Consider the following 24340-nt stretch of genomic DNA (forward strand, 5'->3'; position numbering starts at 1 on the left):
ACAAGCTATTGTCTATAGTACATTGAGCCTGCAATGAAACAAATAAAACAGGTACCTGGATGGTGGGCTCTTGATCTATGCGGTATCAGGCAACTCAATTCTGCCCCGGCTTCTCGAAGATCACCTTGCCATCCTTGGTCATGGTGGCAACGCTTTGAGACGTACCCTTGACCTCATTGGTCAAGGCTTCCACTGTCCTTGATGGTCCTGGTCCAGCATTGACGGACTCCTCGGCAGCTTTCCTATACTCGTCTTCTGCTGTTGTTTGACGATTTTCCTCAGTAGGCTTTGCCGGGCCAATGGTCAAGCCTCTGGGCGCGCTGGCAAGTTCGTTAACTTCTTGAGTGGTCAATACCTCGTTGATACGAGGACCACGGGTCTGTAGAAGAATGGTCGAGGGTCCATCGAATTGAAGGAATAACTGTGTACATTCGCGTTAGCACTTTGTTTGCAGATCTCGCGGGAGGATTCATACCCGATCTCCCCAGATGGTCATCCGAGACCACGTACGGAGCCTGTGGACGATCTTCATGGTCGTTTTCCATGTGTTCGATTCCGACATGTCCTGGATGAATTTGGAGCCCTGAATGAAGGCCGGAAGGCTCTTAAGGCCTGGAACCTGGAACCTCAAGGTCGTAGACTTGAAGCGGTAAGGACGTGGGGGGTTAGAGGATACGGTGTAGGCGACGACATTGCTATATAACGTTAGCAAAGGCCGCCCCCTCGTAACGAAACAGCATGTTTACCTTGGATGAACAACATATTGCTCTCCAGCCTTGAGCTCAACGGAATATAGTTGACCATTGCCGACCAATGCCAACAGTCCTCGACCTGTGACCTCAGAGCTACCCCAGTGGGCAAGACTCTTCGCAAGTTAGTCTAGCCTTTGAGACAAGAGCAAGCCAAGGTCGAACGAACCAAGCTTGTGTTGATAGTCGGGCGGATAGAGAGCGAGCGACCAGTCCATGCAAGCAATGCCCGCCTCTGGGCCACCATCCAATCCACAGAGCCATTCAGGTGAACGACCGCAAAGGACGTATTAGGAGAGCGCACGGAGACCAAGGCTGTCACCGGACTTGCCGAAGACACCTACTCGGATGTCAATTAACATGCAATCGCTCGGGTCTTGGGAATTCCGCCGAACCTTCTGGTAGAGAAATGGTACGCCGACAACAGCCCGTCGGAAGGGTTCTAGAACGCTCAGGGTAGAAACCACCTGCATTGATACCAAAGCCGTTAATCGATGGAGGCGTACAGGGCGGGACGGGGATCAATCAGCCATCGCATACATTGTCCGCTTTCCCACTCAGTCCAACCAAGGTACCCCGTCGGGTGTAGAGATTCTGTGAGGCGGAAAGCGAAACTGATAGGAGGGAGTATGGCGCACCAATGACATCGAATCGTGCATCTATGTTCGCGACTTGTTAGCAAGGACTGCTCGGTTCGAGATGGGTCTGGGAGGCATAGACACCTACCGGCTGATTCGGCGGAGCTAGGGGTGCTGGAGATAGGGAGATGGTCGCCGTTGACCGTTGCTGGCTCCTCCGCTGGCGCAGCGCGAATCTGGACGCATCTGGTCTGCCATCCGCGGCGCAGCGATGCCCCTTGTCGCACCCGCGGCGGGAGGACTCGAGTCCATGACAGAGTCCTCGCGGCGCTCCTCCAGGGTTGAGCGGATGCCATCATGGAGGGGTTCTGCCGAACGAAGTGCAGATGGGGAGAAGCTGAGTGGAATGCAATTGCTCGTCCTCCGCGGTAATTCTTCTCGTCGCCCGGATTCACGCTTCCCGATCGGGTCAAGCGCTGGGCTGCGGCTTGGCACTGGCGAGCTCGATGAGATACTGCGCTTCGTCACACTCGGCTCTTCTCCCCAGCAAGGATCGAGTGAGCAATAACTCTGGTCACCCTTCGTAGTAAGTCTACTGCGATCCGATGGCCCAAAACTGGATGCGAATCTCTAGGTCTTATAGTAGATAGTGGTCTGGTGTGACAGGCTGCTTTACGCTGATGTCATACCTATCTCACGGGTCTACAAGGTAAGTATCCTGAAAATATCTATACTATTATCTAGGAGAATGAACTTCTACTAATCATTGAGCAGTTCCCCATAATAACCTGAGGCGTGATTCGTTAGACTATAGCAATTACTCTAGACAGGCTCAACAAACGTTGTTCGAATCAGTACCGTACTGCTCCACGGCCATAGATTACTTGCGCTTTTTGACTACCGAAGATGACACCCCCAGACCCGGTTCATCAGTCACACGCGACAATTGCGCACGCATGAATCGATTAGGATGGCCAACTGACAATCTTGAAGCATGTTGTTGTGAACGAAGCAAAGGCAGTCGACGGAACGCGCCGCATGCGTATCGACAGTAACGTAATTTACCGGCGTCTTGGAAGGCCGGACTCGAAATCGGCGATTGCGACAGAACTGCGTGCCCTGGTGCTATCGCTGCAGTCTTCCACCTCAATGCTGCTCTATATATAACGCTATCTTCTGGTTCAATCCTCTATGCTAAATCCATGGCCATCTATTCGGAGTGTCGTCAACCAATACCCACCTAATCCACCGCGGTCCTCCATCCCACGCCCTCATACTTTCTCCCCGCCGCCGCCGACGTTTTCCTCCGAACCCGGCGGTCTCCATCAGAGGCGGTAATTCGCGCAGAAGGCCTCACCACCACCACCATGCTCCATTGGCTATAAAGACGGTTCCTACATACCACCGGTTGCTGCGAAGAATATATACCGGCCACAATGCTGCCCAGGGCGGCCCGCTCGCCTTGTTGGCGTGCCTCGGGACGCTTCATAACCCACACTTCGGCCGTTCCGCGCCCAACGTCATGGGCGTCTGCTTCCTACGGGTTGCAACTCAGAGCATTCTCGACCACCAGAAGACTGCTGAAGAGCCAGACCCCTCAGGATCCTGCGGGGAAATTGCAGGCACCGAATCCTAATGATCCGTCCGCTACTCGACCAGGCGCTGCCAATGTCGCGCAGAGCCCGAAGGGTACTCAGAATACCACCGCGACTCCGAAGCGTGACCTGCTCAGCGAAGCCCCGGTGACGACTAAGACACAGAGGAAGGCAGACTGGGCAATTATGAAGGAAATGGCAAAATATCTTTGGCCAAAGGTGAGGCGGCTTCATGGGGTTATAGCGGGGTCGTCACATTGGGTGCTAATGGGGAACGATGCAGGACGACTGGGGAACCAAGCTTCGTGTTGGAACTGCTCTGTCATTACTGATTGGAGGCAAGGTAATTTGCACTGCTTCCTAGTCCTCCTACGTCGGTGCTAATCCTGCACAATAGATCTTGAATGTCGAAGTACCTTTCTACTTCAAAAGCATCGTTGATTCTATGAATGTGGACTTTGCGACCTTTGGCGGGACTGCTTATACGGTAGCAGGCTCCATGATCATTGCCTGTAAGGAAACCCCATATGCAGGGAAGATATGATGTCTAACAATGATCCCCAGATGGTGTAACTAGAATCGGGGCCACCGTTTTCCAAGAACTGCGAAATGCTGTATTCGCTAGTGTCGCGCAAAAGGCAATCCGCAAGGTCGCCCGGAATGTTTTCGAGCACCTGTTACGACTTGATCTCAACTTCCACCTCTCTCGGCAGACCGGCGGACTCACACGAGCAATTGACCGTGGAACGAAAGGCATCAGTTTCCTGCTGACTTCCATGGTGTTCCATGTGGTGCCCACTGCTCTGGAAATATCTCTTGTTTGCGGTATACTAGTATGGCACAGACCTGTCCACCTGTGACTTGGATATTACTGACTGTGTTAGACCTACCAATATGGCGTCCAATTTGCTGCGATCACCACTGCGACTATGGTCACATACTCTGCTTTTACGATAGCGACCACCGCCTGGCGAACCAAGTTTCGCAAACAGGCAAATGCCGCCGACAATCGTGGTGCCACGGTTGCCGTCGACTCTCTGATCAACTACGAGGCTGTCAAGTACTTCAACAACGAGAAATTTGAAGTCGCACGTTACGACAAGGCCCTGAAAGCGTACGAGGATGCTTCCATCAAGGTCACGACATCACTGGCTTTTCTCAACTCTGGCCAGAACATGATCTTCTCGAGTGCGCTGGCGGGGATGATGTACCTCGCAGCCAACGGGGTTGCCGGCGGCAGTTTGACTGTTGGTGACCTGGTCATGGTCAACCAGCTCGTATTCCAGCTCTCGGTGCCGCTGAACTTCCTTGGTTCTGTGTACCGCGAGCTCCGTCAGTCTTTGTTGGATATGGAGACCCTCTTCAATCTACAAAAAGTCAACGTGACTATCACTGAGCGACCAAATGCCAAGCCGATTGAGCTGAAGCAGGGTGGTGAGATCCGATTTGAGAACGTCACCTTCGGCTACCACCCGGAACGACCCATTCTCAAGAACGCTAGCTTTACGATTCCTGCCGGTCAGAAGTTCGCTATCGTTGGACCCAGTGGTTGCGGCAAGTCCACCATCCTGAGGCTGCTGTTCCGCTACTACGATGTCCAGGAAGGTCGGATCCTCATTGATGGTCAAGACGTGCGTGATGTGACAGTTGAGAGTCTTCGCAAAGCCATCGGCGTTGTGCCTCAAGATACCCCTCTGTTCAATGACACCATTGCACACAACATCCGCTACGGAAGGATTGATGCGACCGATGAAGAAGTCCACAAGGCGGCGCAGCGCGCACACATCCACGAGCTGATCGAGAAGCTGCCCGACGGCTATCAGACAGCCGTGGGTGAGAGAGGCATGATGATCTCTGGTGGTGAAAAGCAGCGACTGGCCATCTCCCGACTGATCTTGAAAGACCCCGAGCTTCTGTTCTTTGATGAAGCGGTAGGTTCAAGAATCCGGGTGCTGAGCGCTGGATAGCAGCAGGCTAACAAAATGGACATGTAGACTTCGGCCCTCGACACGTACACCGAACAAGCGCTGTTGCAGAACATCAATAGTGTGTTGAAGGAGAAGAAACGCACGAGCGTGTTCGTGGCCCATCGACTGCGGACGATTTACGACTGTGATCAGATTCTCGTATTGAAGGAGGGGCAAGTGGCTGAGAAGGGATCGCATCGCGACCTTCTGGAGCAGAATGGTATCTACGCCGAGTTGTGGAATGGTAAGAGACCCGCCGATGGATTATTGGGAGGAGCCCGCGAAAGCTAATGTGCGCCACAGCCCAAGAAACATCCCTCGCGCATGACCTGGAATCCGAACGGGCGGCGGAGCTGGAGGGGGAGGCCGAACAAGAGGCAGCGACTCAGGCCTCGGAACGACGACCACGATAAGCAGCCGATAGAGTAGTGCTTGGATATTGTCTTGCTTTCTCTGTTCTTCGATTCTTGGCGCTATAGACTTTTTGGATTGGTCAATGGAATGGAGCACAGTCTTACGTAAATTCAAACTTTGGACTAAACTGCGTGGGAGGCGTGGAGGAGCGCTGGAGACAAGGCGCAATCAATCAAAATGAGTCGTAGGAGTAGCGAACCCGGCGGGAGACCGACTGGAGCCATGGAAGGCCATCTAGACGGAACCACCGGCAAATTCAAACTGGCCTTAGCGTCCCGGTCGGTTGTATCCTTCGAACCAGACGACGACACGATCTGGTACGGAGGGTCCTTCACGAACCGAGGGCGATAAGACGCTGGACTCGGAAGAGATACTAGATAGATAGATAGGTAGCTCATGAGCCAGGATCGAAGGAAGCTGGTGTGCTGATGGTGAGCCCTATGGCTTCTGGATGGATAAATCTGGAATGTTGTCTCCCCGAATCTAACAGTAATAGCAATAAAGATAACCGTGCGTCAGGAGAAGGAAATCTCCGGGCGGGAGTGGGGGATGAAGACTCTGGGTGATGTGTGAGACGCGACCGAGAACATCTGGAAGACTGCAAGACTCAGCAAGAGAGTCGCATTGGAGCATTGGCACTTTGGAAGACCAATAGCGGAAGATCAAAGACGATAGTGCGTGTAGCCAAGGCAGTCAAAAGGACCACGTACCAGAGTCCGTGGAAAGTCAGTTAGGCGTCTAGTGATTCTGCCGGCGTCCGTTCACCATGTCTAGAGACTCTAGAGACTCTAGTCAGGGGTTTGGGGGAACATCGCAGTTGTCTGTGTTGCCGTGACGGGCGTCTAGTAGTAGTGTGCTGGTAGCGGTGCGGACTAGTGCCGTACCTGACGGTGGCCGGAGGGGGAAGTCGAACTGGACCAACCATCGAGGCGGGCTGGCCCCTGGCTAGCCCAAGAAGGCTCAGGGCGCCCCTCCCCCAACCCACGTTGCTCCGTCCACGTACCACCTCTCACTGGTCGTTAGTGCTGCTGGTCGGTGCGGTTCCGGTTCCAAGCAGGCGCTCGACTCGGTTCGATTCGATCGTTCCTTCCTTTCCCACTCCTCGTCGTTTGCCGGGCCTTCCTTCCACATTCGTTGCCTACTACTACTATTACTACCACCGTCATTTCAGTCTCTCGCTCTTTCACTTTCTCTTTCTTATCTACTCCGTACTTCTCTCTTTCCTTTGTCTCTTTCATCATAGTATCATAGTATCTCGGTCTTGCATTTTCTGTTCTTTCCTTGACCGCCCCCCCCATTATTGGCACGTAACCATCGGTGGCTTGATTTCCTGCATAGTTGCATTCTTCTCCACAAGCCTCTCTCTTTATTCCCCTCTGTTGGCCACCAGCCATCCATCTTGGGCACTATCGGCGCCTTATTTATCATTGACTTCTTGACTATTTCTTAGCCCCGGAGCACTATCTTTCTTTGTATGAAGACTTTCCCACCATCCGCCACAACGTCCACTAGCCCTCTGTGTGCTCTTAGTCGGGTCTTTATTACCCCCTCCTCGGATCTAATTCCCTCCTTTTTATCCTCGCCGACCGCCCCCTCTCGTGTCTGCAGTGTCACATCCTCTCTGCCGAACCGTTATCACATCAATTAGCTTTCGTGCAGCCATACCGGAATCCTCAACACACTACTCCATCGCACTACCACAACGCTTGACAAGACCATCTCTCAATCATTCACACACAACCCCGGATATCTCTGGGTCGATTCTACTCCGTTGCGATTGTTACTCGTGAGGCACAAGACTATTTCCAGGCGCCATATACACAATGGGTTTCATCGAGAAGTTGCAAGCAAGTATGTCTACCTCGGCCCCTGGTCAACTATATCACTCCATTACCCTAAAAATCGGCCCCGCAGCGACTGTCCTTGCAAGAATGTAGAGTGCTAATCGTTGATCGTACACAGAGATTGAGCTCTACCGGCTGGAGCAGCGTTATGCCCGTCGCAAACACCGCAGCACGTTCTCAGGGGTCACATACGTCGATGGGGAATACGTCTATGTCAACGGATCGAACTCCTCTTCAGGGACCGTCTCCAAGCACTCAACAGGTAGCTACTGGAAGCCCCCTACGTGGGGCTTGTCCGGCGACTCGCGCTGGCGGTGACGTACTTTCGCGATTCTTTTAAGCGCTGTCCTTTTCGTTTTGCTCGACTATTGATCCTCCGCATTATGTCCATGTCGAGGATGCGACGACCTGACCTTGTTCCATTCATGGGTGAAGAAAGTGAACGCGAAAAGTTCATGTTATCTTTCTCTACTTCCCTTCTTCGGTTCTCCTTATCGGACGTCGAATTCGGCCGCGATGTTTCAAAAATAGCGTTGCATACTTGATCAACCGTTTTGGGTTAGCTCTCGTCTGAGCAGTTGGCTGTCTCATCCGACCGCGACCTGTCTTACCATCAACACGCGTTTCGAGCCATTAGTCCAATGGGTAGCTGGAATTTTCCTCCTAAGGCTATTTTCGGAGTCATTTGGTATCATTTTACTGACGCGGTTTACGCATGATTGCTTCTTCTGGCTGCTGGCACTTTTTTTTTCCACGACTGGTCTTGATACACCTACTCTGTTCTTGGAGTTTGAAAGCTGCAGACTACTTGTACATTGTCACTTTTGTGCACTTTCACATACCCCTCAAGCCCATTAGCGAGTCGTTCTGTGACTTGTTGGTGTACCACTTCTTCACACACCCCCTTTTTTGCCGCTTCAAGGCCCATGCGCCTTCCTGTACATAGGCTATTTCCATTCCAATCAAGAGATATGACGATCACCCGGCACGCCCCCCACTACTCTACATGCTTTATCCGCGTTCTCTGATGTCATGATCTTATTTTCAAGTCCTGTCAATAAACAAGCCTCAAGTCTGACAGACGCCTTGCATCTGTCACTCAGCTGGTATATCACCATTCCTAGAGAGATGCCGGTAAAGCCACTACCACAGATACAACAATTTCAGTATGTGTAAGATATATAGGCATCCAGGCAGGCACCACGCATGTACCTACCATTATCTTCATATTTCAATGAAAATTTATCGCCCCCACCACTCCTAATCTGCCAATCCCATCCGACCCAATCAATCCATTCACCTCTTCGACTTCCGACCCCCAATCCCCAAGCGTCCTAAATTCGACAAACTGGATTTATGTCTATGCGCACCCCCCAGGATCGACGAGCCGGTTTTCGCGGTCCCCGCATCCGCTCCACCGCCGCGACCCTCCGTCGCGTTGTTGTTGCCTCCCCCGGCCCCGGCGATTCCGCGAGGCGTATCCGGAAGAGCGGAGGTTCGTTCCTTGTTACCGCGAGATGGGTCCCCTGTGCTGGATAGGAAGGGGCCGGTTGCGTCTGGGTCAAGGGGCCGTTGAGAGGCGCGTTGGGCCCGGCGGGCTTTTTCTTGAACGGATTTGAATTTGTCGAGGAGTTCGACCCACCGGATGGAGTTTTCGTCGCGCTTGAGGCGGCTTCCAGTTGCGCGGTCGTATGTGGAGGTGGAAGAGGAGGTAGAGGCGGAGGTTGAGGACATAGTTGTTCTGGAGTGGAGTGGGTTAGTGGGTGGGGGTATTTTGGAGGTGGTGATGGGGGAAACTTACTGTCGGGGGCCGGTGTGCAGGAGGCCAATGCTGCTGACGCTGTTGAGGCGGTTCTTGAGTGCCGCGAAGGCGGAGCTTTGGGGGAGGAGCATAAGAACGCCGTAGAGGCATTTGTAGAGGTAGGGGTATCGTTCTGGTTCGAGGAGCTGGAGACGGAGGTCTAGAAGTTCAATTGAGGTTAGCTTGTTGGTTGGGTGGTATTTGTGGGTGCGGAGAGGACTCACAGGTGAAAACGGGCGATTCTAGGAGCTGGACTAACTTGTCGATTTGGATCAACATGTTCACGGTCATTTCGAGTTCAGCGCTATGTCATATTAGTGGGGTTTTATTGGCCTGTGAATGGAGGGGGCGGATGCCTACAAAACTTGGAGCAGGTTGTATGCTTGTTCGTAGGCTTGCGCGAGTAGACATAAGGAGAAGGTAGAAACGGCGTTGTGGCACCACGATCTGAACAGTGCTACGAAGAACATCTGTCCGTCCTGTGGACGATGTTAACTTTCTTTCTTTAGTGTCCAGAGTAAGGGAGCCGTCACCTTTGCATCCAGATTCCTCAGACGCTTTCTTAGGTCCGAAAGCTCGGGTGCAGTTATCAGGTTGTTGTTCAGATTCTGGACCATGATGCTGGCGAATTCGATATCCTTTTCGGCATTAAGTCAATATGATCGGGAATTGGGATTGCTGGGAGGGGGCCTCACCTCTTCCTTCTCGAGACAATCCGCCAGTGTCCGATAGATGCGCTCTGGGCTTAGATTCATGCACAGTTGTCGAATGATGAGGTTCCCTCGCACCTCGAGTAGATGCCTATCTGTGGAGAAGAGCTGGAGGAGGTTCACCATGAATGACTTAAAATAGCTATCCTCGCTGTTTCTGGATATCTGTGATAGAAGCTGGAGGTCCTTGGTGACGACGGCTTCAGCCGGGTCGGACAGTGTCTTCAGAAGAGCAGGGAAGGTTCCATCATTGAATGCGATCACCTTCTTGGGCGCCTTTCGGTGTAGCATTATGAGCCAGGATAGCGCGGCCACTCGGGTGGCTTCGTTTTCGTTCAAAAACTGTAGTGTCAAGGAGCTGACAGACGCGGCATAATCCAGGTCGGCAGGCGGCAGGGGGGTGGAACTGCTGCTTCGGGGGGGTTGCTCGACTGACGCGTCTGGCTGAGACAACTGCTTCTTGGATTCACTGGAGGGTGTCTCGGGAGCTTTGCTGACCGGCGTAGATGATCTTCGCTCAACGGCTTCTTTGCTGTTCGAGTTGTACGCTTTTGCGGACGCCAACTGCCGGCTCTCATCCAATGTATCTTCAGACAAGGTGACGATATACTCCATCAGAGAGGTGTTGACCCGGTTTGCGGCCTGCCGCACTTGATCCGAGCCACTGGACATTGCTGGAAGCACCTGAGTCAGGAGACGAGGAACGAAAGGGAGAATGTCTTCCGGGCTGATCTCGAAGAAATTGTCGATCCAGCGCAGAGCAGTCAACTGCATCTCCTCCACTAAGACGTGTGATGAGTACCGGTCCATTACAATTGAGCGTGATGCCTGGCTTACCGAAAGATGTATCAACAAAGCCAACGAGAATATCTAGTATCTTTGCATAATCAATCTGAACATCTTGTCCAGGAATCCAATCTCCATCAACGTGCAAGCCTTCCTCATCGGTGACAGACCCTGCCTCGGAATCTTCAATCGCATTGTCAGTCATCTCAGACCCGACAGCTAGAGTCTGATCTGTGGTCGTCGCAACGCTCACACTGTCACTTGCGGTTGACTGTCTGGTATCGCTACCTTGGCCTTTCCGGCTGTCTTCGATACCTTTCTTGAGTCGCGCGATCCGTTTGATCTCCGACAGAAACCGATCTAGAAGTGCCTGGGTGGCGACATGGACATCTCTGTTTGGGTCTCCAAGAAATTTGATCAAACCCCCAAGGAATTCCGGCAGATAAGAGATCAACTCCAGGTCGGGTATTGTATCCAACAGCGTCAGCCACGATACCAGAAATGTGCGGGTAAATGCACTGATGACGTGGATTCGTTCTTTGAGTAGGGGTATAAATTTTGGGAGCGAGAAGGCAGTAGGAAGATCAGCATCCTCCAGGCCTTCGGGATCTGTCGCTTGTTTTTCGGTAAGTTGCAGGACGGAGACATGGGAGGCAGCGGATTCCGATACAATGTCCTTGACGAGTCTATCGAGGAGTTCTGCACCGTTTTTGACGGAAAGCTCGGAATCTGAGGCTAGCTGGGGGTGGGTAAGTTGTGAGGCTAGAACAATAGAGACAGAGGAGGTAGAAAGCCCTTACCTTGCTCAAGGCATCGAATATGTCATTGAAGAAAAGTAGTATCTCCCCTTTCGCAACTTTCGCAATGTTGTACATGCTCTCGCAGGCATAATATCTGACGCGCGCATCTTGGTCGGAAAAACAAGCAAGCACCGGCGGTACGATTTCCTTCAGATAAGGAGCAACCCCTTCCTAGCATCCTAGAACTCAGCCCCTGCGCAACCGATTCAGTATGTCCTGGTGCACTCACGGATCCTAACGCTATGGAAGCCGCCGCAAGTCCGATTAAGCCGCCATTTCTCGCGTGGGGTTGATGGACCGCGTAGGCGTAGTCATGGCAGAGCTGGTCGACGATCTTCTGAATCTCCTCGTGTTCGCCCCTGAAAGCGGCCTCGCGGACGACCTTCTCGAGCCTGTTGATCACATGTGAGTTAGCCAGCCGCCACCTTGCCTGACCAAACCTCTTATCGATAATGCGTACTCCAAGGCTCCCTGTTTCCTCCGGTCATAGAGCTTATCATTCAGCGAGCGCTGAATTGAGTGATCCATCGCTCAGACAAACATCGATATTGATTGAGTCACACGCTCCGGGGGTAGTTTAGATAGTGGCTTTCATGGCGTGGAAGCGTTGTCTGGCTAGGCTGGGCGGTGAGGCGACGGTCTGGACTTCGAATCCGCAAGGACCTGTAGCTATTCCCGAGCATCGGCGATGGATGACAGGCGTTGCAGGATAAATAAACAGACCCGTGCTTTTTTTGCCAAAACGGATAGCACCTGTCCGATGGTTTAGCCTGGTCGCTAGGTGGTTGCTGGGCTATCAAGGTGGGGAGGAGTGCCAGCCAGATGCGTTGGCAACGTGGATGGTGTGTTAGCGGACGCGCTGTGACGTAGGGTCAGCCGCGATGGCTCTCGTCTCGTCGGCTTTCCCGCCCGATCGATTCCCATTGTTCTTCCCTAGTGATGGCCACCCCCGTCACCCCCGTCACCCCTCTCCTTGCACGGCAGATCCCCCCGACATGCTCCTAGTCAGTACTAGTCATTCCGTGGAATTTAATTCGACACTCAATTATATTGACCCTGTAAAGTCTAAGTATGACGCCATTGTATCATGGCTTTCTAGAATGAATCCCCAACTCAATCAAAAATAACATACGCTTCCCAATACAACAACAACACATGAACATAATCAAGTACGTTCCAAAGGAATCCAGATCGTGGAGATATTCAGTGGCTGATATACTGAAACACGGCGGAGACATCCCGTTCTCCCGTCTCTTGACGGATCAGCAAGTCTTGGATCTTGCTGAGAAGCCCCTGCTCTCCGTCATTGACAAAATGATTCCAAGTACTGGTGTCACCGTACAACATAGCCGGCGCCTTGATGTATTGTGTCCCCTCCGGTCGGCATCGCTTGCATTTGAACGTGTCGTGCGTATCACTCCGAGTTTCCGGCTTGAATTGGAATAGCTCGCGGAGGGATTCCAACGAGAAGTGCCGCTCAACATCCTCGGCCGAGTCCACAACGCATGAAGAAAGGGACTGTTTATGGGATTGACGCTGGAAGATCTTCTCCTCAATCGAACCGGTTGCGATGAAGCGGTAGACGAAGCAATCCTTCTTCTGGCCATCACGCCAGACTCGCGCCAAAGCTTGCTGGTCGGCGGCTGGATTCCAATCTGGATCGAACAGAACCAGGCGGTTTGCGCCTATCAGATTCAGGCCGCAGCCACCAGCCTTACTGCTGAGCAAGAATACAAACTCAGCCCCGTCTGGGTCATTGAACTTATCGACTAGCTTCTGCCGTTTACCAACAGTCATGGTACCGTCTAGTCGCAAGGAGCCGTACCCTCGGGTCCTGCATAGTTTTTCAAAAAGGTCGAGGGTTTGAGTATAATTGCTAATCAAAACAATCTTGTCATTAGTATCCTGGCGGATGCGTGCTAGCATCCTATCCAAGACCATCATCTTCCCTGAATACCAAGACTTGATATCTCGATCACGTCCTCTCCCTTCCGGCGGTACATAGTCCTCTGGGAAGGTGTACTCACAGCCTGGAAGGTCTGTGGAGAGGTTCAGGAGGTCGGGATGATTGCAAAGCTTTTTCAATAGTCCAATTGCTTTCAATGGCTGACTTCCTTTGCCCCTAAGCAAGCTCCTGATTTCTGGGCTCTGAATAAAGTGTTTGTAAAGGCCCAATTGGAACTGAGACATGTTGCAGAAGACAACATGCTCATATTTGACTGGCAAGTACTTGGACAAAATGTCGTTGGTCCGGCGTATGATGAACTTGTTCACAATACCAGAAAGCTCGGCAAGACGTTCATTGCCTTTTTTGAGATCTTCCTCTGTTCCTGCGGCATCTCTGCCTCTAAGAATGGGTAATTCAAACCTTTTCCGAAAGTCGTTCTGGGACCCCAGTAGGTTCGGGTTTGCGAAGTGAAGAAGAGCAAAATACTCTGAAAGATCGTTCTGGATAGGCGTACCGGACAAAATAACCCGGCGTTGTACATTTAGACTGTTGAGAGCTGTCCATGTCAAGCTTTCTTTGTTTTTCAACCGATGGCCTTCATCGCAAAGGAGTAGCCCGATGGGACTATCCTTTAATGTGTCAACATACAACCGAAGAGTTTCATATGAGATGATGAGAACAGGTCTGACGATAGCTCGCCCCGAAGCGATCGCCCATTGCTTCATCTGAGCGATGAGTTCTGTCTTCGAAGCTTTACCGTCAACCGCAAAGGGCGTGATAGCGTCCTTACCCAACCATTTCACTGCAACTGTTAAAAGATGTATGATCGAAACAGCGGAGCCAACATACCGAGTTCGTTGGCCCAGTTTCCGACCAAACTTGACGGGCAAGCGATGATACACTTCTGTATAGTCGATCTTCCTGCTTCTGAGGATTGCTTGAGTAGTGTCCACATTAATGAGATGCATTGAAGCTACCGGCACCATTAGTCTCGTAGTCCACATCACAGAGCGTTCAGCGTACCGTCTTGCCCAGACCCATTCCATCTGCCATGATACAACCATTTGCATTCTTATCAACCATTCCCGTTGTACAACGATAAAGAAACTGGTTATAGCTGTGTTAGTCGGTTGTTCCAGGCGCACTCCGTACAGAGAGGTGCTCACCTTTACACCCTCAACCTGATGTGGTCGCAGGACCTTAGCCAACCGTGGATCAATCACAACCGGCACTTTTGGCCGGGCTTCAACCTCCTTCTTGAGCCCGAGGATATCTGCCAGGCTTTTGTGCACCAGTGGCTCGTCCAGCTTTGGTTTCTGGTCTTCTGTGGCGCCTTTTGTCTCTTCTTTTGTTCCTGGATCATCAACGTCATCGACCGTTGGGTCATATAGTACTATAGCAAACTCTCCACTCGGATCATGCAGTGGCTTCACGATAAATGTGGCGCCTTGTCTCATGCCAAGCGTGGGTGCTACCCTAGAGCCATTATAGGCGTCTGACGACTTATTGATGAAGGGAATCTTGAATCGTTGCTTGAAGGTCGTGTCTTTGTCTTTGACCTTGAAGACAGGAAACCTGTTCACATCTCTTGTCGCAAGCGCTAAGCGATCCTCATTTGTATATGGCTTGACGCTGTCGTCATCCACAGTCCCATCAGCCCCGGCGTAATTCACCTTTCTACGCTTCCTCGCTGGCTTTTCTGATGCACGCGTAGCAGTGGCCAGTCCTGGACATCTGAAGGGTTTCGACAGACGATCAGCGGAATTTGTAGAAGAGCCGGTTTGCAACGGCTTGGACGGTGTCCTTGCAGTATCCTCCTTTGCCGCTGGCTTTGGCCGGTACCTAAGTACGTTAATTGAGATCGCGCAAGACTCAGAGGAGGATCCAACAAAAACTCACATTGGTATGGCTCTTATAAGTGTTGATGGCTGGTTTTGAAGGTGTTCGGTTGGCGGTTGTGGTCATCAATGATGACCGGCCGTCCACAACGCGTGTTTGCCACAACTTAGCGCGTCACCTGCACTTGTTTGAAACACCAAAGTATCACGTAGTCACGTGAATGAGGGGAGCCTCACCCCACATGAAATGACGCTTCGACTCACCTTCACTTCGTACCGTGCTGAACAGTGAGAGAACCATTTCCCTGTTAACTGACTGAAAGGCCGAGCTCAGCACAATCGGTGTCTTGAGCATTTCTCCAGCATGCCAGGCCCCATAGCCACTTTTTATTAGGGTGGCAATAACATTTATTAGATGTTTATGGTATTAATTGTTCAAAGCCTCCTCTTTATGCCTGCATTTGAGCATATGCAGACTCTATGGGGCTACTATGGTGTTGTGTGGGATGAAACAATCAGGACCAGGATGTTGAAGATATATGTAGTATAGAGGGCGGCGGCATGTATATGAGAGGTCTTGGCCTGAATCAATGATGCAGCAAGGCTGCATGAGCAACTGGCTGCATGACAAACATTTTGCTTTTTCTGTAGCTGTGGGATACTATCTTCACAGTTCCCTTCCAACCCAAAATCAGACCCCCCCGTTGTACGGAGTAAGTCCTAACAAATGGACTCGAGGACAATGGCTTCACATCTGATCCCAGGAGAGAGTTTCTACTATCTCACTTTTAGTATAGCGTCCGGGGTGCCCCTCGAGGTGGGACCCTTTAGTCAATGTAACGCCTGCCCGTCGAATGATAACAACCAAGTTGTGCCTACGACTATGCTCATTATCACCATTTGCTGCTGAATAGTTCATTTGGCACTGGTTTCCGGTCTATGTCTTCCGATTTCTGGGCTGGCTACCTTAGCGGTGCCATAGGGATCATAATCGGAAATCCCCTTGACGTTATCAAAGTGCGATTGCAGGCGGGACGCACTTCAGATACCGTTGCATCAACCGCCCCCCAGCAACTGAGTCGCTTTGACAGCGCCACTTCCCTTGTTCGAGGTTTGCAGCAGCTGAAGCAATGTAGATCAGGGGTCCAGTGCTAATCATTTCATCAGGCGCCGCTGCACCAATTCTTGGATATGGGGCTCTCAATGCGCTACTCTTTGTGGCTTATAACCGATCATTGAAATTCCTGGACACTTCAATCATCGATCCCACAAATCCACAAGGTGTGCCTTTGTACAAAATCTGGCTCGCCGGTGCTGCCGGTGGGGTGGCCAGCTGGACTGTGTCATCTCCTACGGAGTTCATCAAATGTAGAGCTCAGCTTGACTCACGCCCGGGAGTGTCATCCTGGACGGTTGCGAAAGACATCGTCCGAACCCGCGGCTGGAGGGGCCTCTATTTCGGAGGAGGGATCACCTGTGCCAGAGATGCAATTGGCTATGGGTTTTAGTATGCAAAATTCCTTCCCCGGATCTTCCCCGCTATTTCATTGCGGATCTTTACATGGTATTAACATACGCCTTCGCAGTTTTTGGTCTTACGAGTATTGCAAACGCCTTACGGCCTCTGATGATGATGACACGAATATGATGGCCATGAAGATCTTACTATGCGGTGGCATTGCTGGGATTGTTACATGGGCTTCGGTCTTCCCATTGGACATGGTAAAGACAAGACTGCAGGCGAGGACGATTGAATTGTCTCCTGAAAATCGCCCATTGATGCAACCATCAAGCAAGCCATATACAACAAGCTCCTTTCAGATCGCTAAGGAGGCCTATCTCAATGAAGGTTTCAAAGCCTTCTATCGCGGTCTAGGAGTCTGTAGTGTTAGGGCTTTCATAGTAAACGCCGTCCAGGTATGTCAATTTGAACTTACCATCTTGGATAATGCTAACAATGGGTTCAAATTAGTGGGCGACATATGAGTGGCTTATGAAGTATTTGCAGAATCCATGAACATAGAATGCAACCATCTAGAACATCTACGGTGTACTCCGGCAGGGTATACGCATCTCGATCAATGTGCTGTATTACTGCAGCTTGTAAATTAATTTCGTCCTAAAGGGGCCGTGTCCGATAAAGTGGGACCTAGCTATACGATGTTCCGAGAAACGGCAGTTCTGAAGGTGTTACCGCAGAACGGAACCGGCGTACTCCGGAGTCTCCACCCCCACTGGCGGTTTTCGGAACATGTGGTTTCACGTGTTATAGTACTGCGATTTTGGCCCATCGCTGATTGGGTGACTTTCGTCCGCGCGCAGCCAGTAATATCGTCCGTGAAACAACGACGGCAAAAAGGCGTAGATGCGCGAAAAATTTGTCGAGCCCCTTGAGATTAGATACCTTGCCAGGAGAGCTCTCGCAGACGATTTGGGGCTTATGCTGCTTCGCATTGACAGTCGACCAAGCATTGTAATGGCCAATTTGACATCATCGATGGATTCTAGTCCTCCATTTCGACCACGGTCTCATGCGACCTCACGCCATTGTCTGTACCCAAGCCGATAGCAGCCTCAGCAGCCTTTTGTGTATGAGCTTCTTCGCGCAGAATGCGGAGCCTAGGAGAATCGCATAGGTCAGCATTGATCTGCCCAGAAAGTATTTGCGCTCGAAGGCGCGACATAATAGAGAGTTTTGGAAACCAACCTTCTCTTATGGTTCTTGCCCTTCTTATGGCCGACCAGGTTGAATTCGCTTTCAAACCATTTGGAGCATTCGACGCAATAATGCTTGCCCAGGCCTGGAAGATCCTCTTCGTCTTTTGTACCTTTGTATTGCGAAAGGTGCTTGGAGGATTCGATATCAGCGCGGACCTGATCGTAATCTCTGTCGGCCGTATCAGATCGTCAGTACTCTATACAACTTTACGCAGCCCTTCTACCCGGGCCAGATCATTCTTGAAGGATAAGCCTACATACCTGGTCCTGCGCTTGGTCTTGATTTTCCTGACAGCACCCATTTTGATATTGATGACGGCGGCCCAAAAAAACTGCCTGATGGTATTGCCAGTGAGCGTCGCAAAGTCGTTTACCACCGATATACGGAATGAAACTAAGACTTTAGGCGGTGCAAGAGCGGGTCGCTTATCTCAAAAATTCCGCCGTTGTGTGCGTGAGAAGAATTTCCTGAAACACGTTGCTCATTATTGGTCAGAGTCAACTGGGTCTTGGCGGCGGGCCGCGGGATTCCCATCGGTAGGCCTCGGCTCTGTCTCGGCTCTGCCAGCGCTTTTGGTTGCTTTTGGTTGCTTCCGTACGGCCATTTCCCCGGTGTCTGTAATTTATGACGTTCCCATGTTCCGGCACGTTGCTCCGGAAAGCATCGTCCAGTTGCGATTCAGGTGAAATAATACGCTAGCTGCGACCACGTCTCCTTAGCAACACAACCATCCCAAGCGGTCTGGGATTCTTGAGGTCAGATGTGTGGGTATCTGTCAAATCACTCTCTCTTTCATGGGCGAGAGGTTGGACTCCTTTAGGTTGCAAAATCCGTATAATCGGGATTCCTCCACAGCAGTAAGTAGTGACGTCGATGGAGTATTGATGATGTAGGATGTAATCCAGGGCACATGATTGGATTGCATTCTCACATGCCCTGTGCACGCCGCCGCCGCCGCACAGGCTGGTCAGAATTACCATGTCCGAACGCTGTCGGTTTTATCTGGGTAAGGCACTAGTTCGTGGGAGTCCATGGGGTGCATGGGGGCGACAGTACACAGTCGATCCGGCCAAAGTATGCTTTTGAAGGTCACCTGGAGGCTAAAAGACCACTGACAATGAGGCCTTTTCGAATCCAAGGGCAGCCTTACGTTGCCGGGCAAAGCCATTATGGGTCCCGGAGTCGAAAGGGGAGGTCTGCAGGTCGAGCGGAAATTTCAGGTGTACGGTATACATACTGTAAGAAGGGGGTCCCACGGGTTGTCCAGCCACTTTCCTTCTCTCCGGTCGCAGCTACGCATGCGTACAGGTCGGTACTGTCAGGAGCGGTTACGGGTCCTCTTCTCCGGTTCAGTAAATCGCTCTGGTGGAAACAAGAATTCTTTCCCACTGTAGCTTCCTTTTTATCTACTCCATTTTCCCTTTCTTCCTTACTCTTTTCCTTTCCCTTTCCTTTCACACTCCACTCTACCTTTGCTGCTTCGACCTGTTGAAGCTAGCTTTTGCTGCTGTTTGGATTGACTCTCCTTGAATGTGTTTCGCATAGAGAGCTTCCATCATGATCACCACAAGGCTTGCGCGCATGGGTGCGCTGGTAAGTCCTCCTAGACACGTTGCATCCTGGCAGGAAAGCCATCGAATCCCCCTCGGGAATGAGATGCTTTCAGCCGGTGTGCTCTCTATTTCAATGGAAACTAACCTGATCTCCTCCATAGGCCCCTAAGTCCCGCCTTGTAAGCGTTTACCCTCGATCTCGTCCATGACCTCACCACAGAGAGATGTGGAGATGTCACGCATAGAAGCTTGGGAATACTAATAATATGTGCAGATGCTCGGGGCTCGGGGTATGGCCACCGTCGGCGACTCTCCCCTCGACAAGAAGGTCGAGATGAGCAACCTGGAGAAGGTGAGTCGTGAACTTCCATTGTGTCTCGGCTAGCTGCGGGCGGTGCGAGTGCCAGATTTGAGGATATCCGCTAACGATGCTTGCACAGGGTAACTTCATCAACTACAAGTATGGCAACACTTGGATTCTTAAGAACAGGGCGCAATCAAGAGATTGCTCCTTTCAGGTCAATGGGCAGCCAGCTAACATGTCTGCTAATCTTATAGGAAGATGTCCGAGAACCTCGACATCGTTCGTCGTCGTCTCAGCCGCCCTCTCACCTACGCCGAGAAGGTTCTGTACTCTCACCTTGACGACCCCCACGGCCAGGACATCGAGCGTGGTACCTCCTACCTCAAGCTTCGCCCCGACCGTGTCGCTTGCCAGGATGCCACTGCCCAGATGGCCATCCTGCAGTTCATGTCCGCCGGCATGCCTTCCGTCGCTACCCCCACTACCGTTCACTGTGACCACTTGATTGAGGCCCAGGTTGGTGGTGAGAAGGATCTTGCCCGTGCCAACGACATCAACAAGGAGGTCTATGACTTCCTTGCCTCCGCTACTGCCAAGTACAATATCGGTTTCTGGAAGCCCGGTTCCGGTATCATCCACCAGATCGTCCTGGAGAACTACGCTTTCCCCGGTTGCCTGATGATCGGTACCGACTCTCACACTCCTAACGCTGGTGGTCTCGCCGCTGCTGCCATTGGTGTTGGTGGTGCCGACGCCGTCGATGTTATGGCCGGTCTTCCCTGGGAGCTGAAGGCCCCCAAGGTCATCGGTGTCAAGCTCACCGGTGAGATGTCCGGCTGGACTACTCCCAAGGGTAAGTTTCATTCTCACGTAGCTGAAAAGTAGATGGTTATTAACGATAGACTCTAGATATCATCCTCAAGGTCGCTGGTCTCCTTACTGTCAAGGGTGGTACTGGTGCTATCATTGAGTACCACGGACCTGGTGTCAACTCCCTCTCCTGCACTGGTATGGCTACTATCTGTAACATGGGTGCTGAGATCGGTGCCACCACCTCTATGTTCCCCTTCAACGACCGCATGTACGACTACCTGAAGGCCACCAAGCGCCAGCACATCGGCAACTTCTCCCGCGATTACGCCAAGGAGCTTCGCGAGGATGAGGGTGCTGAGTACGACCAGCTGATTGAGATCAACCTGTCTGAGCTCGAGCCCCACGTCAACGGCCCTTTCACCCCCGACTTGGCCACCCCCATCTCCAAGTTCAAGGAGGCTGTTGAGGCCAACAAGTGGCCTGAGGAGCTCAAGGTCGGTCTCATCGGTTCTTGCACCAACTCTTCCTACGAGGACATGTCCCGCGCTGCTTCCATCGCTCGCGACGCCCTTGACCACGGTCTTAAGTCCAAGTCTCTCTTCACCATCACCCCCGGTTCCGAGCAGATCCGTGCTACCATCGAGCGTGATGGTCAGCTCCAGACCCTCGAGGAATACGGTGGTGTCATCCTTGCCAACGCCTGCGGTCCTTGCATTGGACAGTGGGATCGTAAGGACGTCAAGAAGGGTGACGCCAACTCTATCATCTCTTCCTACAACCGTAACTTCACTGGCCGTAACGATGCCAACCCTGCTACCCACGCTTTCGTCGCCTCCCCCGACCTTGTCGTCGCCATGACCGTTGCGGGTTCCCTCAAGTTCAACCCTCTTACCGACACCCTGAAGGACAAGGATGGCAAGGACTTCAAGCTCAAGGCTCCTACTGGTGAGGGTCTCCCTGCCCAGGGCTACGACGCGGGCCGCAACACCTACCAGGCTCCTCCCGCCGACCGTGAGGCCGTCTCCGTTGCCGTCTCTCCTTCCAGTGATCGTCTGCAGGTCCTTGCTGGCTTCGAGAAGTGGGACGGAAAGGATGCTACTGGCATCCCTATCCTGATCAAGTGCCAGGGCAAGACCACCACCGATCACATCTCCATGGCTGGCCCATGGTTGAAGTACCGTGGTCACCTTGACAACATCTCCAACAACATGTTGATTGGTGCCATCAACGCCGAGAACGGTGAGGCCAACAAGGTCAAGAACGCCTTCACCGGTGCCTACGATGCCGTCCCCGCCACTGCCCGTGACTACAAGGCCCGTGGTATCAAGTGGGTCGTCATTGGTGACTGGAACTACGGTGAGGGTTCCTCCCGTGAGCACGCCGCTCTGGAGCCCCGTCACCTTGGTGGTCTTGCCATCATCACCCGCAGTTTCGCCCGTATCGTAAGTTACCACGCACTGACTAGCTCACCCTGAAGCGAACTAACAGCTTGTTTTTAGCACGAGACCAACCTGAAGAAGCAGGGTATGCTTCCCCTTACCTTCTCCGACCCCGCCGACTACGACAAGATCAACCCCGAGGACACCGTCGACCTCCTCTGCACTGAGATCGAGGTTGGCAAGCCCATGACTCTCCGTGTCCACCCCAAGGATGGTGGTGCCGCTTTCGACATCAAGCTTAGCCACACCTTCAACGAGTCCCAGATTGAGTGGTTCAAGGATGGATCCGCCCTCAACACCATGGCTCGCAATGGTAACTAAATCGATGGCGAATGCCAACATGCAAGACGTGGGCCTTGAGTCTCGACAAGCATAGGCTCGTCTGTAAATTATGATACCTGACAGATCTGCTTGCGGGGCTTGGTCATCCTGCACTCGCTCTGTGGCAGACTGTTTAAATGCTGAATGACGGCATTGGGGAAGAAAGCGGCTGCATATGGGACCTATGATGGAGAAATCCCGAGTCGTGTTTCGAAAAATCTAACGAATTGTTTCTGTTGCCGCCTGGGCTTGTTTTCTTTTGTACCCCTGTGATTTCCGGTGGACTACATGGATATATCTTGGTTTTGTTTTATATCATACACTGTGTATGTTAGGGATCGCATGCATACCACATTTCCTTCTGTTCCAATCTGGGTTTATCCTATAGTCAAGTCTCCCCACTCAGGACTGACCGAGCTGCTACTTGCGGCAATGGCGTAATTGGCCTTGTAGATGTTGCCTTTGGCCGGTCATGCTACTCTTAAGGGTGACCTCCAAGTGTGCTGACATAAGGACCTCTTGCTCTACCGAGGCCAAAACGGCTGTGCACCCCGCCTCGGAACGTGCGCCTTCTTATATAACCGATCCATGATCACGAGGGTTGCAGTAGTCGCATGTCTGCTTCATTCTGAAGTCTCTCTCTGGATTGTAAAAACACCAATTGTCTGATCCTCTTTCTTCACGTGACCGACTGCTGCAGCTTTGATCGCTGTCCTAGAGTATTCAGTGATTCACCGCACGTTGTGATATACGCCGGCTCATAGTATATTTCATTCAGACCCTACCTGTGTCCCATCCACAGCGTAATAACATTCCGGTGAGTTTGTGTGTGCTATCTATATTATGAATAGTTCTGTATCCCTTGCTTTCCCTTCACCACGCAGCAAAGTGCGCTTGCTTATTCAAGGTATCCGGCGCAGTACAAACTAGCCGACACTATCTGAAGCGTGTCAGCTGCAGATTTATTTCATTGATACGCTGTCTATATCCTCCAAGGCATGGCTACGCAGCTCGTTTCCCTGGCGGAGGTGGAGAGGCTAAGTGCTTCGGTCGTACGGATATTGGGAGGAAACCCCGGCAAGGTGAGCCAATTTTGAGAAACGGACACAAAACTATGATCATAATCTGAATCAAGGCTTCTTTCTTTTAGTTCACACTACAAGGTGTGTACTCACACCCCCCTGCAGCGGCCCAAACGCATTGCTCTCCCTCTAATACATCGTAGGGACGAATACGTATTTGATCGGCCGAGGACGTCAACGCATCCTCATTGACTCCGGTCAGGGGGAACCCTCCTGGGCAGCCCGGCTCAAGTCACACTTGGCCGAAGAGAACGCAACTGTGCACCAGGCGCTTCTTACGCATTGGCATCCAGACCACGTTAAGGGTGTCCCTGACCTCCTGGAGCTTTGCCCGGAGGCGATCATCTACAAGAATGATCCAGACCTAGGGCAAGAGAGCATTGAAGATGGTCAGATATTCAGTGTTGAGGGAGCAACGCTAAGAGCGTACCATACCCCGGGGCATACTGTCGACCATATGATGTTTGTTCTGGAGGAAGAAGATGCCGTCTTTACGGGCGATAGTAAGCTAGTCTGGATAGTTTCACTTTATGCCCGATGGCTAATCCAATCTTGTTAGATGTTTTGGGTCACGGCACAAGTGTCTTTGAGGATTTGAAAACCTATCTGTTCAGCCTGCAGAGAATGCAGCACCGCGTCTCGGGCCGTGGGTATCCCGGTCATGGGGCTGTGATTGAGAACGCGACGGCAAAAATCACGGAGTATATCAAGCACCGACAACAGCGAGAGGATGAGGTAATTCGGGTTCTCCGATACAATCATCTCGATGTCGCTGATGATGAATCATCCCCGGAGCGCAAACTGTCCTGGACACCACTGGAGCTGGTTAAGGTGATATATAAGGATGTGCCGGAAAGCCTTCATCTGCCTGCATCCCATGGAGTGCAGCTCGTGTTGAATAAGCTGGAGGACGAAGGCCGGGTAAGCAAAGATGGGGGTGGGAAATGGACTTGGAGAGTGAACGGTCTGCGCTTTAAGGGGCTATAACCTACTACGAGATTGAACTGTCTGTTTTTAAGCCCGGTGGGGAAGGTAAAACAAGGTTATAGTCATAGACAAATGAATATTGTGTTATTCCG

The 24340-nt window shown here is 51.9% G+C and overlaps 8 protein-coding genes across 8 annotated transcripts; 5 read left to right on the forward strand and 3 right to left on the reverse strand.

Moving 5' to 3' along the window:
• Positions 1-94: 94 nt before the first annotated feature.
• Positions 95-1683, reverse strand: BO94DRAFT_457083 (AIM24 family protein; the record flags this gene model as incomplete). Its single annotated transcript, XM_025607728.1, has 7 exons — positions 95-421; positions 476-695; positions 747-865; positions 919-1089; positions 1145-1216; positions 1290-1408; positions 1476-1683. 7 exons carry the CDS (start codon positions 1681-1683, stop codon positions 95-97), a joined length of 1236 nt encoding a protein of 411 aa, XP_025471203.1.
• A 749-nt stretch (positions 1684-2432) lies between these two features.
• Positions 2433-5397, forward strand: atm1 (ATP-binding cassette Fe/S cluster precursor transporter ATM1). Its single transcript, XM_025609680.1, has 7 exons — positions 2433-3141; positions 3206-3265; positions 3320-3434; positions 3487-3755; positions 3807-4853; positions 4917-5133; positions 5193-5397. Exons 1-7 carry the CDS (start codon positions 2764-2766, stop codon positions 5300-5302), a joined length of 2196 nt encoding a protein of 731 aa, XP_025471204.1. The 5' UTR covers positions 2433-2763; the 3' UTR covers positions 5303-5397.
• Positions 5398-6934: 1537 nt separating this feature from the next.
• BO94DRAFT_275145 (uncharacterized protein) lies at positions 6935-7664 on the forward strand. Its single transcript, XM_025606587.1, has 2 exons — positions 6935-7154; positions 7266-7664. Exons 1-2 carry the CDS (start codon positions 7127-7129, stop codon positions 7463-7465), a joined length of 228 nt encoding a protein of 75 aa, XP_025471205.1. The 5' UTR covers positions 6935-7126; the 3' UTR covers positions 7466-7664.
• A 505-nt stretch (positions 7665-8169) lies between these two features.
• On the reverse strand, positions 8170-15161 carry BO94DRAFT_508901 (uncharacterized protein). Its single transcript, XM_025609681.1, has 15 exons — positions 15092-15161; positions 14359-15034; positions 14216-14299; positions 14042-14165; positions 12464-13994; positions 11806-11907; positions 11470-11711; positions 11245-11411; positions 10496-11183; positions 9644-10440; positions 9482-9586; positions 9309-9427; positions 9173-9252; positions 8949-9108; positions 8170-8888 (listed from the first exon to the last, which is right to left on the reverse strand). Coding segments are annotated over exons 1-15 (5322 nt in total). The 5' UTR covers positions 15094-15161; the 3' UTR covers positions 8170-8443.
• A 737-nt stretch (positions 15162-15898) lies between these two features.
• Positions 15899-17097, forward strand: BO94DRAFT_508907 (putative mitochondrial carrier protein). Its single transcript, XM_025609682.1, has 4 exons — positions 15899-16141; positions 16198-16537; positions 16617-16947; positions 17003-17097. The coding sequence occupies exons 1-4, from the start codon at positions 15970-15972 to the stop codon at positions 17045-17047; spliced, it is 888 nt and encodes a 295-aa protein (XP_025471207.1). The 5' UTR covers positions 15899-15969; the 3' UTR covers positions 17048-17097.
• Positions 17098-17288: 191 nt separating this feature from the next.
• On the reverse strand, positions 17289-18292 carry BO94DRAFT_275366 (putative C2H2 finger domain protein). The gene is made up of 3 exons (XM_025606590.1): positions 18010-18292; positions 17738-17917; positions 17289-17649 (listed from the first exon to the last, which is right to left on the reverse strand). The coding sequence occupies exons 1-3, from the start codon at positions 18048-18050 to the stop codon at positions 17535-17537; spliced, it is 336 nt and encodes a 111-aa protein (XP_025471208.1). The 5' UTR covers positions 18051-18292; the 3' UTR covers positions 17289-17534.
• Positions 18293-19576: 1284 nt separating this feature from the next.
• Positions 19577-22179, forward strand: acoA (aconitate hydratase ACO1; the record flags this gene model as incomplete). Its single annotated transcript, XM_025607764.1, has 5 exons — positions 19577-19654; positions 19743-19762; positions 19861-20459; positions 20516-21861; positions 21919-22179. 5 exons carry the CDS (start codon positions 19577-19579, stop codon positions 22177-22179), a joined length of 2304 nt encoding a protein of 767 aa, XP_025471209.1.
• Positions 22180-22768: 589 nt separating this feature from the next.
• BO94DRAFT_531425 (putative metallo-beta-lactamase domain protein) lies at positions 22769-24318 on the forward strand. Its single transcript, XM_025610896.1, has 5 exons — positions 22769-22996; positions 23100-23261; positions 23330-23342; positions 23405-23764; positions 23821-24318. The coding sequence occupies exons 2-5, from the start codon at positions 23178-23180 to the stop codon at positions 24246-24248; spliced, it is 885 nt and encodes a 294-aa protein (XP_025471210.1). The 5' UTR covers positions 22769-22996; positions 23100-23177; the 3' UTR covers positions 24249-24318.
• Positions 24319-24340: the final 22 nt, after the last annotated feature.

Source organism: Aspergillus sclerotioniger (assembly GCF_003184525.1).
Source record: "Aspergillus sclerotioniger CBS 115572 chromosome Unknown BO94scaffold_4, whole genome shotgun sequence".
NCBI classification, from domain to species: domain Eukaryota; kingdom Fungi; phylum Ascomycota; class Eurotiomycetes; order Eurotiales; family Aspergillaceae; genus Aspergillus; species Aspergillus sclerotioniger.

What these genes read in the sequence shown, in the direction of transcription:
- BO94DRAFT_531425 (XM_025610896.1), top strand. Translation starts at nt 23,178, where the DNA reads ATGGCTACGCAGCTCGTTTCCCTGGCGGAGGTGGAGAGGCTAAGTGCT. An exon ending in TGCCGTCTTTACGGGCGATA is followed by an intron (nt 23,765 to 23,820) that starts GTAAGCTAGTCT and finishes CAATCTTGTTAG; the next exon opens with ATGTTTTGGGTCACGGCACA.
- BO94DRAFT_275366 (XM_025606590.1), bottom strand. Translation starts at nt 18,050, where the DNA reads ATGGGTGCTGTCAGGAAAATCAAGACCAAGCGCAGGACCAG. An exon ending in AAGACCAAGCGCAGGACCAG is followed by an intron (nt 17,918 to 18,009) that starts GTATGTAGGCTT and finishes TACGGCCGACAG; the next exon opens with AGATTACGATCAGGTCCGCG. An exon ending in GGCAAGAACCATAAGAGAAG is followed by an intron (nt 17,650 to 17,737) that starts GTTGGTTTCCAA and finishes CGATTCTCCTAG; the next exon opens with GCTCCGCATTCTGCGCGAAG.
- atm1 (XM_025609680.1), top strand. Translation starts at nt 2,764, where the DNA reads ATGCTGCCCAGGGCGGCCCGCTCGCCTTGTTGGCGTGCCTCGGGACGC. An exon ending in AGGCTCCATGATCATTGCCT is followed by an intron (nt 3,435 to 3,486) that starts GTAAGGAAACCC and finishes AATGATCCCCAG; the next exon opens with ATGGTGTAACTAGAATCGGG. An exon ending in TTCTGTTCTTTGATGAAGCG is followed by an intron (nt 4,854 to 4,916) that starts GTAGGTTCAAGA and finishes ATGGACATGTAG; the next exon opens with ACTTCGGCCCTCGACACGTA.
- BO94DRAFT_508907 (XM_025609682.1), top strand. Translation starts at nt 15,970, where the DNA reads ATGTCTTCCGATTTCTGGGCTGGCTACCTTAGCGGTGCCATAGGGATC. An exon ending in CGCCACTTCCCTTGTTCGAG is followed by an intron (nt 16,142 to 16,197) that starts GTTTGCAGCAGC and finishes TCATTTCATCAG; the next exon opens with GCGCCGCTGCACCAATTCTT. An exon ending in TCATAGTAAACGCCGTCCAG is followed by an intron (nt 16,948 to 17,002) that starts GTATGTCAATTT and finishes GGTTCAAATTAG; the next exon opens with TGGGCGACATATGAGTGGCT.
- BO94DRAFT_275145 (XM_025606587.1), top strand. Translation starts at nt 7,127, where the DNA reads ATGGGTTTCATCGAGAAGTTGCAAGCAA. An exon ending in CATCGAGAAGTTGCAAGCAA is followed by an intron (nt 7,155 to 7,265) that starts GTATGTCTACCT and finishes GATCGTACACAG; the next exon opens with AGATTGAGCTCTACCGGCTG.
- BO94DRAFT_508901 (XM_025609681.1), bottom strand. An exon ending in ATCAGGTTGAGGGTGTAAAG is followed by an intron (nt 14,300 to 14,358) that starts GTGAGCACCTCT and finishes AGCTATAACCAG; the next exon opens with TTTCTTTATCGTTGTACAAC. An exon ending in CTAAACTACCCCCGGAGCGT is followed by an intron (nt 11,712 to 11,805) that starts GTGACTCAATCA and finishes GGAAACAGGGAG; the next exon opens with CCTTGGAGTACGCATTATCG.